The sequence below is a fragment of the Drosophila innubila genome (assembly GCF_004354385.1).
Source record: "Drosophila innubila isolate TH190305 chromosome 2L unlocalized genomic scaffold, UK_Dinn_1.0 4_B_2L, whole genome shotgun sequence".
In the NCBI taxonomy this organism is placed as follows: Eukaryota; Metazoa; Arthropoda; class Insecta; order Diptera; family Drosophilidae; genus Drosophila; species Drosophila innubila.
Window position 1 is genome coordinate 25,332,632 of NW_022995372.1, and position 12,796 is coordinate 25,345,427.

At 37.4% G+C, this 12,796-nt stretch overlaps 1 protein-coding gene across 1 annotated transcript; it reads right to left on the minus strand.

Annotated features, from left to right (window-relative positions):
* Window positions 1-2,323: 2,323 nt before the first annotated feature.
* Window positions 2,324-11,341, minus strand: LOC117781147 (protein phosphatase PHLPP-like protein). Its single transcript, XM_034617885.1, is given in 6 exon segments — window positions 2,324-2,715; window positions 2,718-3,072; window positions 3,075-3,491; window positions 8,597-10,017; window positions 10,727-10,880; window positions 10,953-11,341. Coding segments are annotated over 6 exon segments (2,886 nt in total). The 5' UTR covers window positions 11,217-11,341; the 3' UTR covers window positions 2,324-2,440.
* Window positions 11,342-12,796: the final 1,455 nt, after the last annotated feature.

The window sequence follows — 12,796 nt, forward strand, 5'->3', positions numbered from 1 at the left end:
AAAAATATCGTAAAAAAGATTTAAGACTTATAATCTAAAATTAAGCAGTTACGACGTTGTATAAATATACAGAGATATTCATTAGCTTTCAGAAAAGTAAAGCTTTTGAAAATCGCTTTTGGCATTCAGTAAGATGAAACAAATATGGGTGCACCTCAAAACCGCTCATATAGGACCCCATACCTATATTAAAACAAGGGGCTCTTCCGCCCTCTCCAGCTGCTCATACCCCGGCTCCTTCGCTCGCGGTGAGGTGCGGCTACATCGAGCACGCTCGACAGTAGGATACCCTGAGGCCATGTACTCTTTTATAAAAGTTGATTGTTGCCCATTTTCAATGGGCTCAGGTATCAAAATTACACACGCGAAACTATGAACAACTTTCGGTTTCTGAAGTCACTGTGCTTATCACTGCAGACTACGTTATTAATGCCTCACTGAACTAATATCATCGATTACGATTACGACTTGCGATTTACCAATTTATCAATTTCTAATTAATTTTAAATAAGTTTAATTTAATAAACTTTAATATAATAAACTTGTTTAAAATTAATTAGAAATTGATAAATTGGTAAATCGAAATCGTAATCGTAATCATTTGCAATCGATGTAGCGTGTGTCAAGAGTAGCCACAAACTACAACTTTGCTCAGCCTGCAATCTGGCAGCACCCATTTTCCTCTCACTCTCTCCACTTACGCAACAAATTCAAGCCTGCCAAAGGCTGCTGCAGTGCGCGCGAAATTTGAAATAAAAGGCAATGTCTAATTTTATGAGATTCTTAAAGCGGAAAATGCTAAGTTTTTTTTACAACGATAATAAGCAGATACTTATTATATATATGTAAGGAATCGAAAATATTAATAATTAAAATTATTATTTTGCAGTGCTCGGCAAAGATGCAAGAGTAGTGCTGCAAAATGATCGCTATTTCTCTCATGCAATTTCATACATACATAGCTATCAGCTTCTGCTGATTTTTGCCATGCAAAATACATATTTATATATTAACACAATTATATTTCAATCAAATTGTATATTTGTATATACATAAATTATACATTAACATTTTCATTACATGATATCGATAATATTTTTGCTTATCGCTTAATTCTTATTTGGTACCAAAAAAAAAAATGGGTACTTATTCGTTCTGTCTTTGTGCGCGCCTTGCATACAAACGTGAACATGCTGTCTCGCTCGCACGTTTGATTTGCCATCCAAATGTAATTATTCAACTAAATCTAAATTCCGAAATAACTTCTTTATTTATGGGTCAATCGCTTTGAAATTTTCAGGGTCGTTTAATACGCATACTTCTCAACTGATTGTTCAGTTAGAGTGCTATGTCAAAATTGCGCCTGTAAATCGTTTTGTGCAATTTGTGGGCGAAGGGGCGTGGCACCTAAAATTGGAAACAAACTTGACCTGCGTATGGTATCCAGGAACCTACATAACAAATTTGAAGTCTCTAGGTCATATAGTACTTGAAATCGAAGCCCAAAGAAAATTGGTACTATTTCTTACTGTGTTTGTGCGCCTTGCATACAAACGTGAACATGCTGTCTCGCTCGCACGTTTGATTTGCCATCCAAATGTAATTATTCAACTAAATCTAATTCCGAAATAACTTCTTTATTTATGGGTCAATCGCCTTGAAAGTTTCAGGGTCGTTTAATACGCATACTTCTCAACAGATTGTTCAGTTAGGAGTGCTATGTCAAAAATTGCGCCTGTAAATCGTTTTTTTCAATTTGTGGGCGAAGGGGCGTGGCATCAAAATTGGAAACAAACTTGACCTGCGTATGGTATTCACAAACCTGCATTCCAAATTTGAAGTCTCTAGCACTTACAGTCTCTGAGATCGACGCGTTCAAACAGACGGACAGACAGACGGACAGACGGACAGGGCTAGATCGACTCGGCTGTTGATCCTGATCAAGAATATATATACTTTATGGGATCTGCCACCCCTCCTTCTGCCTGTTACATACATTCTGCCAAACACATTATACCCTTTTTTGCCCATTTTCAATGGGCTCAGGGTATAAAAAGTGGGTTTGGTTCAGTTCAGTTTTTGGCTGTTGCCTAGTATAATCAATTTGGAGGCCAAACCATGATGACAATGACATTTCGCTTGAAAATCAGTTCAGTTTTGACAAAGTTATGAAAGGTTGTCGCAATTTATTAATTCTTGTGAAAAAAATCTCATTATTTATATATTTCATCCTTTTTTAATATTTTACTATCTATAATAAAATAATAATTATTTCTATCAAGTATATTAACTAGAAATTGAATCTGAAAAATCATAAGTTAGATTCTTTAAAAACATGAATTATTTCAATTTAAACATTTCATACCAAGGAATAATTCGAGAGCAATTGAGAAAACAATCACAATTTGTTAAAAAAGCTTGAAACAAGGTTCGGCTTTGTTTATAACTCTGTGGTAGCCACACCCCAATATTTCCGCATGCGACTTTCATGCTCCGTGTAACCATCCGCCTCGATTTCCTCCTCATCTAGAATGTTGTGGTCCCGCTCCTGTGTGGCCGGAAAGTCGTACTCGAAATTGCAGGGCATTCGGCGCTGCAGAGAGCCGAAGTAGGCGGCATGAGGACCACCTCCCAGCTTGGCATAGGCATCTCGGACATTGCCATCGAAGAGATTATATCTATAGTTATGGGATTGGTGGAAGGATCGCAAGCTGCAAAATGGTCAGTGGAGGGTTGTTTCATCTGCTGGAAGGCAGCAATGGGTGCCAGGGGCAGGGGATGGGGCTGGCTTTGGGGCAGCTGTGGTGTGCTGCTCGAGATAAATTTGTTAGTGACATTTCGTATGAGATTTGACTTAAGATCGTTGCCATCGGTTGGCATTCGCTGCTTGGTGAATGATTTCGAGATGGTATTCAGCTCCTTGTCGAACAGGAGTTGTGTGTTTTGCTCAAGCATGTATTCCCAACATTTGAATTGCTCCTCCGACAGCACGGATTCAGTCTCGTCCAGCATTTCCAGCTGTTGCTCCTCCTGCAGAACACGAGCATGGGCCAATATGAACTCATCCTTGGCACAGTCACATCTTCGGCCAACAAATCGGAATTACTCTGGCCACTGGGTGAGGAGCGTCCAGCCAGCAGCTCTTGATTCAATGTGCGATGTCGACACGCATTGCTGCGATCGCAACAGGTGCGTTTACTCACCGATACACTCTGTGGTTGCGGCGATATTAATGTGGGCTTTTTACGCACACTCTGCTTGAGCTCCCGTATCAAATGATCCACATCTGTGCTCAGGTGACTGAAGCGCACAACGATCACACTCAGATTCTCTTTGGCCCCGAAGCTCTGTGCTATTTCAAGCAGTCGCTTCGCCGCAAGCAGTGCATTCTCCTCCTTCCGTATCTCCCTTGCTGCCCGGCCAATGTCCATAACGGACCATAAATGCTCGTTGCCCAACACTAAGTACTCGTCATCGTTGCTAAGATTTACCTGTGTGTGCGAAATGAGCAGAAACATACAGTTATATTTCAATTAACACTATATTTTTCTCTCTTCTAGCTATGTTGATTAGCGTGAAATGAAAATAATTTTTTTTTATTTTCTAAAACGCTCTATTATCAATGGGTCATTCGATATAAAAGCAATATTTGTATGAAGAAATCCATTTTTATTTTTAGGTCGTCCTGAGACTGCGCATCGTCGATCCATTTTGAAAAATCAGTAAAAAACTAAAAAAAAATCCTACATAGCTTCGATTTAACCCCGTAAGACTAGTCGGAAAGGCTATAGTCGAGATCCCGACCCGTTACTTACTTCAATATATATAAAAATACTTTAAAGAAAATACTAGTTTTGCTCTGAAAACTTGTATTCGCCATAACGGCCGTTCTACTTGTCCGATCCTGATGTGATTCAGTGGGAAAATATATAATACTAAAACATAACGTTAACTATCACAAAAAATGTATTCTCTTAAAAAAAGGTTTGTGTTGTGGTTTTCCGCGATTCGCGGGGGCGGAGGGGGGAGGCATGACTTCAATTTGAAACCAAGTTGATCTGCGTGGGGTATATAGAAGTCTGTGAGAGATGCCTCCTTCTCCCTAAAAAAACTAAAACCATTTTTTTTAGTATGTATTTTAATACCCTGTGCGGGAGGGAGGCGTGCCAGACCTCCAAAGTATATATGTTCCTCATCAGCACAAACAGCCGAGTCGATATACTTATGTCCGTCTGTTGGCATAACCTAAAAGATCTTAGAGACGGTAAGAGTTAGGCGTACATTTGGAGTGTAGGCAGATCCAGTTGTTCGCAAAACAGAGACTATTAATAAAACTTGGTGGTGATATGTGAATACTGGCAAGTGTCTGCCTATGTCTTATACATCATAAACAAATTTTATTCAAATCGGCCCGGGTGAATCGAGCAGGGGCGGAGTTCTCTACTGGATACAAAATTGTCCATATTTGCATTCTATAATAGTATTATTAAACTGGCAAAATTTAAATTTGTTTTCCAAGTGAAGGCATGTTTTTAAATCACTTAAAATAAAATTCACAAAACATCACTCAAACTACAGTGGTGTTATTATGGATTATAGCATGATGCATTTTGCCGCCCTCAAATATTTTTGAATTTTAAATGAAGCCCTATTATAATTATTCCAAACAAACCCATCAATACACGTTGGGCAGGTTTGCAAATATGCCCAGATTCACCACCATAGATTTTAATGTCTAATATCTTATCGGAAGCTTAATTAATCCAATTATGTAAACACAGGAAGGAGAAAATCATTTTTAATTTTCTTATTTTAATAATTTAAACAAGTTTGTGAAAGTATAATGGTCTTTAAGATCGGCTGAATGATTTTTAAGTAATGTTGAATAACGCACGCTCAGATAAGCTTGTAAAAAAAATGCTAGATTTTAAAAATTAAAAAAAAAAATTTGATCACAGAAAAATTTGTTAAATGGTGGTGACCACTTGGGCTCCAGGAACATTTGGGTCAATGCAAGCATAAGCAAAGTCTTTTCATTTTTTGAATCCATTATGTTTAAAAATTCGTTCCTTAATATTTTTTTTCAACTGATTGTATTAATGCAATGATTTTGATAATTTTGAGCTGTGGAATACAATACATACAAATTTTCTTTATAATTTCCTTATTTTGAAGGATTTAGGATATGCCCAAACCTGCGTACGCCCTTGCTAAGTGGTATCATGCATTGATTCTACATCGTTTTCCAAAATAAACTAGTAGGCCGGTGCTACATTCGAGCATACTCGACTGTTGGAGACCCCGTACTTACTATGGCAAAAACTAATAATGAAAAAAACTAAGAAATATTTAGATAACTTAAATGTATATTATATAGCTATATGATATAGTGATCTGATATGAAACAACTTTGTACAGGAAATATACTAGTATAACTTGCTAAGTGGTATCATGCATTGATTCTACATCGTTTTCCAAAATAAACTAGTAGGCCGGTGCTACATTCGAGCATACTCGACTGTCGGAGACCCCGTACTTACTATGGCAAAAACTAATAATGAAAAAAATTAAGAAATATTTAGATAACTTAAATGTATATTATATAGCTATATGATATAGTGATCTGATATGAAACAACTTTGTACGGGATATATACTAGTATAACCAAGCTATATGCCTATTGTATCAGTTTGATTACGATATCTCATAAAACAAAAAAGTTTTTCATACTAAGACTTGAATTTCGACCGATTGCTCCTATGGGCGCTATATGATACAGTAGTCCGATTCGAACCAACTTTGGATTAAAACCAAATTTATTGCATAAACTATTAGTTTGGTTACGATATCTCATAAAACAAAAAAGTTGTTCTTACTAAGACTTGATTTACGCCCGATCGGTCCTATGACAGCTATATGATATAGTGGTCCGACTTGAACCAACTTTGGATAAGGTATATAAAACCAAGTTGTATGCATATTGCAGCAGTTTGGTTACAATATCTCATTAGACAAAAAAGTTTTTCATACTAAAACTTGATTTTCGACCGATTGTTCCTATGGGCGCTATATGATATAGGGGCCCGATTTAAAAAAGAAACCCACTTGATCTGCCTGCAATATTGAGAAATCTACATACCAAATTTGGTGTCTCTAGCTTTTAAATTGTTCTTATAATTTGGATATGACTTTTTTTTCGATTTGTGGGCGATAAAGGGGGCGTGGCCGAATTTTAAAATAAACTTGACCTGCTTGCAATATAGAGGAACCTACATACCAAGTTTGGTGTCTCTAGCTCTTATAGTCTCTGAGATCTAGGTGTTCATACAGACGGACGGACAGACAGACAGCCGGACAGACGGACATGGCTTTATCGACTTGGCTATTGATGCTGATCAAGAATATATATACTTTATAGGGTCTGCCACGCCTCCTTCTGCCTGTTACGCACATATTCGTTATAACAAACCCAATAGACCCCTGTACTTTTTCGCTTCACCCTAATGCTCAAGTAGCTTTTACAAATTAAAAAGCTAGCTTTGTTCTTTTCACATATGATTCAGCTATTTTAGCTTAATTAAACCATTAATGTGTATTTATTTATTTATTTTGTCTCCACTTAAATAAGTCAACCAAGCATTAGATAAAATTCAAAACAAATATAGGAACATACTTAAATTCGTTCCCAAAATTGTTAAAACAACACTTTAAATTCGATTTTGAAACGTTTCACTTTTTTGTAAAAAATCATGCAAAATAGGACAAAAATTTGGAGTTGTAAAGTTGCTTAATCAGAAGTATGACCAACTTCAAACTTTCATGACTTTGTCAAGCTGCACCAATTTTTAAGCGAAATGTCATTTTGATCATGGGTTGGCCTCTAAAACTATTCAGAAATTAAATTTTTTAGCTTCGTTCAACATTTTTTTCTTTGTATCTGGATTTCGATTTTGATTCTAAGGAATTTTTCCTCCTTTGAAATTTTGACTCACAACTTTGCACTTTTAACCAACTCATTATATCAAAATCTGAAAAATTTCATAAGTCCATATGTTGATTAAAACATGTCTTTGTTACTGAAACTTAATAGACCGCTGTATCTTTTTTTATGGTACGAGTTATAAAAAACTAGTCGGACGGTGCTACAGTCGAGCATACTCGACTGTCGGAACCCACTTACTATGGCAAAAACTAACAATGGAAAAAATTAAAAAATATTTAGTTAACTTAAATACATATTCTATCATATTGGTTACAATGTATCATAAAACATAAAAGATTTACATACTAAGACTTGATTTTCACTCGATCGGTCCTATGACAGCTATATGATTAAGTGCTCCGATTTGAACCAACTTTGGACAGGATATATAAAACCAAGTCATATGCTTATTGTATCAGTTTGGTTACAATATCTCATTAAACAAAAAAGTTTTTCATACTAAAACTTGATTTTCGACCGATCGGTCCTATGACAGCTATATGATATAGTGGTCCGATTTGAACCAACTTTGGACAGGATATATAAAACCAAATCATACAATATCTCATTAGACAAAAAAGTTTTTCATACTAAAACTTGATTTTCGACCGATTGTTCGATGATATAGTGGTCCGATTCAAAAAAGAAACAAACTTGACCTGCCTGCAAGATAGAGGTATCTACATACCAAATTTGGTGTCACTAGCTTTTAAATTGTGCTTAAAATTTGGATATGAAATTTTTTATTTCAATTTGTAGGCGATAAAAGGGGCGTAGCCGAAATTTGAGACAAACTTGATCTGCTTGCAATATAGAACCTACATACCAAGTTTGATGTCTCTAGCTCTTATAGTCTCTGAGATCTAGGTGTTCATACAAACGGACAGACAGACAGACAGACTGACAGACGGACATTGCTATATCGACTCGTCTGTTGATGCTGATCAAGAATATATATACTTTATAGGGTCTGCCACGCCTCCTTCTGCCTGTTACGCTCATATTCGTTAAAACAAACCCAATAGACCCCTGTACTATTTTTAAGTACGGGGTCTAAAAAATAGTCGGAGAGGTATTAGTCGAGATTCCGACCATAGGATACCCGTTACTTACTTCAATATACGTAAAAGTACTTTAAAGAAAATACTTGTTTTGCTCTGAAAACTTTAATTTTGCCATAACTTTTTTTGCCGTTCTACTTGTCCGATCTTGATGCGATTCAGTAGGATAATAGATAATACTAATAGATAACGTTAATTACCACAAAATACGTATTATCTTCAAAGCTGTAGGTGTGGTGGTTTTTCACGATTTGCGGGGGCAGAGGGGGGCATGGCTTAAATATGACACAAACTTGATCTGCGTAGGGTATATAGAAGTCTGTGGGTGATAGTTTGGTATCTCTATCTCTTATAGTCTCTGAGAACTAGACGCTCACACGGACGGACAGACACATATGGCTATATCGACTCGGCTATTTATGCTGATCAAGAATATGTATACTTTATAGGGTCGGAGATGCCTCCTTCTCCCTTTTACATACATTCCAACGAACACAATATACCCCTTTACTTATTTTTTAAGTAACGGGTATTAAAAATGTGGTTTACGCACCTGTAGCAACTGTGGATCTGTTAGTGAATGGACTTGAAGGCGTTTGTTAGTGTCCAGCTGAGTTTCGGGCTGGGTTAATCGAAGGTGGGTTGTTCTCCGAACAAGATATGCATCAAAATATCCCAGGCTCGCCATGTGGAGAACATAACGCTTTGACTTAAGAGCCCTCACCTTGGAGGGAAGTCGCATCAGATGGAAGATTAAGGCGCTGCGAAGGCAACCGCCGCATTGACGCTGTGCCGTTAACAGTGTGTACTTCATGTACTCGCTGCTGTTCATCTCCTTGAGGGTCTGCTCATGCTTCAACAGACCGGGCAACAGGTGTGCCATTTGATGGGCAATGCGAGCATCTCCATTCGACTCGAACATGCCGAAAAGTGATTCATCGGTGGTGCCATTCAAATGACCAGCTCGCAGTTGGGTAACCAACAGCTTACGCAGCTCACCTGGCGTCTCGGCAAATCCCATGGACCAGGGACTTGTTTTTGTTTTATGCAATTGCTTTAACATGTCTGAGGGTAGTTTCCGGTTGCTGGTGGGCAAGGCGGCACGATTATTGCCCGAGACATCGACCAAGCTCCAGACACGTTGACTCTGCGTCTGGCACATTTTCAACTGTTGCTCATCCACCTGAAGTTGCAAGTTGCCCGACAGATCCAAATACTTGAGATTACGCGACGGCACCAAAGATAACAAATTAATGCGGTCCAAATGATTGTGGGCCAAATCCAAAATCTTCAGTTTCGACAACTTAGCCAACTGTGGAGTGCTCAACAGTAGATTGTTGCAACAGCGTAGCACCTTCAGTTGGCCCAATGTCGCCATCTGTTCGGGCAGTTGTTGCAACATGTTGCCCGATAGTACCAAAATCTCCAAATTGGGCCAATTACGAACACACTCGGCGGGCAGAACTCCAATTCGATTGTGGGCCAAGCGCAGAACTTTTAATTTCCCAGCATGTAACAGTGCATCAAATATGTTATCGTTCAATTGATTTGCCGTCAGTGAGAGTTCCAGCAATGCAGCATTATTGTTCTGCTCGTAACGCGGCAGCGCCGACAATCGATTGCATGAGGCATTCAACTTGTTCAGCTGCGAATTCGTTACGGCAAAAAAGTTATCCGGCAAACGTTGCAGCTCGTTGCTTTGCAACTGCAACTGCCTTAAGCTACAGAATGACTCGGGCAAGCAGTCGAGTTGTTGCAATCCATTGTAGGCCAAATTCAATTCCTGCAAACACCTAATGCGACAATCACGCAGCAGATCCTTAACCTGGCTCAAATGATTGTGGGCGGCGGAGAGTGAAGTCAATGACACACATCCCCCAATCCATTGGGGAAGCTCGCTCAGGTAATTGTGCGAGATGTCTACCTGCAACAGTTTCAGGGGTACACTCTTCGATATGGAGATGCTCTGTAAACCTGTTGAATGACAATCAATTGTTATCAGGGTATCAGACCTAAACGAATGTCGGTTTCACTTAAGGTTATGATTATATTTTGAATTTCGATTATCGTTTACCAAAACTCTTTTATATCGGTTTCGAAACGGTTACCAGTTTTTTGTTTTCCTGGTATGAAATACCGTAAACTCAATTTTATTATACTGTCCACTTGACGCTTTTCAAAACCTTTAAACTGTCATAGCATTGCCTAAACTTAACCAATGTGGTGCGGAATATCCTTTGGATCATTGAATAAAAAAATTGAAATTGAAATTGAAGTTAAATTGAATAAGCATCAAGTATTAGTAACTTAAAAAATTTAAGTTTTTGGTCATCACTGTCTGTTTTTCCGTACTTTTCCATTCTTTTCAAAAAAACTTCAAACTGTCATTGCTTTGCCAAGCCTTAACCGATTTTCTTGCAGTATATCATTTTGATCATTACTTGGCCTCTTATTTGATTCTGTATATTTTCTCTTGACAAGTTTTCAAAAATTTCAAACTGTCAAGACTTTGTCAAATCTTAACCGTTTTTAGTTGACATTAAATAAATAAATTATCATAATTTGACCTCAAATTCGATTCTGCATCAAAATTGGAAAATACAAAGTGGAATTGGAGATTTACAATATAACTAATTATTTGCCATCAACTTTTTAATTGCCAAATTGAAAACCTTGTACGTACAGTTGTGATCCGCTATAAGAGTCTGTAGATTGGTCCCATTGATGATAAGCTCAATTAGCTTGTTGCGACTGCACTTTAATGTCTCCAACTGAGCGAGAGAACTGAGATCCAAAACCTCCATTTCGTTTTCGCACACCTCCAACTGTGTCAAGTACTAAATCAAAATGAATAAAAGTCTGTTTAAATCCGTGATATGATAAAAAATCTTATATGATATTTGATTTACATTGTAGTTGCCAATTAAAATGCTGCCACAAAGTTGGTTGCCTTTCAGACTGAGTTTCTTCAATGGGGGACTGTCATATGGTTGGCCTTCTAGCTTTTGGGCTACGATGGATTCCCGTTTAATGTCCAGTACATCGGACACTTCAGAGGTGTTGATGTCGATCTCGCTGTTGTTCTCTTTATTGTTTTTGTCATTGCCATTACTGGCAGTTAGTTTTAATTTGAATTTGTTTTGCTCGCACGATTTCTGTACGGCCTTAAGCATTGTTTGCCCACGTTTTCCTTTTTCCCTAACACTCGACGTAGTTGGAGAGGTGAAGGTGGAAGAGGTCCGAACGGTAACAACTTACCACACTGCATGCATGAACAAGCACGCTTAACTTAGTGCATACACAAAGAAAAATTATGATGAAACACACGAAGCATTTTTTATTTTTAATTAAAATAGAAATTTGATCTAAAGACACAATGAAATTAATGATTTTAATGTTTTATAGATTTCAAACAATTTTAAGCCATTTAAAATTGAATGTAATTTGAGACATGTGTCTGTATTATAAAGTTTTTTGAAGCTTCTTGAGCAACAACTACACCGGATCCAGGTCTATGCTCAACTGAAGACCACTTGCCGTTACGACAACCCAAAGCTGATACGCTTGAGAGAACGCCACGGTTGCTCCCTTCAAACAATATGTATATACATATATATTTCTGTTGTCTTCGTTGCAATAGGTCTAAAGTGGTCTTTGGATTGTTCATACGAGTATACCACACATACTACTTACTATATACGAGTGTTACACTGAGATCTCTGGCGCAACCATTATATCTTTGCTTTCAAGCCACTGTAAGAGACACTACAGTGTCTATTCGTTAAACTTAACTGGTTTTTTTTTGGTTCCTATTAATGGAGTGGTAAATTAATAGATAGGTAGATTTGTGGGAAAATATATAGACAGTTAGTGGGAAATTATATAAAAAAGTTAGTTATGTAGATAGATATAATGCAAAGTATAAAGTAAAATAGAACAAATGGAATAAAACAAATAAAAGTTCATTATACCCATTACTTTAAAAAAAGGTAAAAAGGTATATTGTGTTCGTTGGAATGATTGTAACAGGGAAAAGGCGGCATCTCCGACCCTATAAAGTATATATATTCTCGATCAGTATCAACAGCCGAGTCTGTGTGAGCGTCTAGATCTCAGAGACCATAAGATCAATCAAATTTTTTACAAGCAGATCTCAATGGAGTTGGAGCAGGTCAAGTTTGTTTTAAAGTTTTTGTCACACCACCTTCCGCCCCCGCAAATCCCGAAAAACGTCCGTCCGTCTGTATGACCAAAAGAATCTCAGATACTATAAGAGGTAAAGTAACCCAATTTTGGCACACAGATTTCTATATACCCCACGCAGATCAAGTTTGATTTAGATTTAAACCACGTCCTCGCAAATCGCCCACAGCTCTTAAGATAATACGTTTTTTGTAGTGATTAACGTTATCTATTAGTATTCTCAATTATCCCACTGAATCGCAGCCAGATCGGACAAGAAGAAAGGCATTAATGTCGAATTAATGTTTTCAAAGCAATACAAGTAATTTCTTTAAAGTACTTTTATATTTATTGAAATAAGGAACGGGTATCCTATGGCCGGGATCTCGACTATAGCCTTTCCGACAAGTTTAAATTTTAATAATGAAAGGATAGGTGAAAATCAGAGAAAATAAAATGAATTGTTACAAAAATGTGCGTGAGCTTTGTAGTTTAAAAATGGATGATATCACTAGGCAACACATTTGGACTTTTTTTATCTGTATTAAACCAAACTTTTTTGGATAGATAT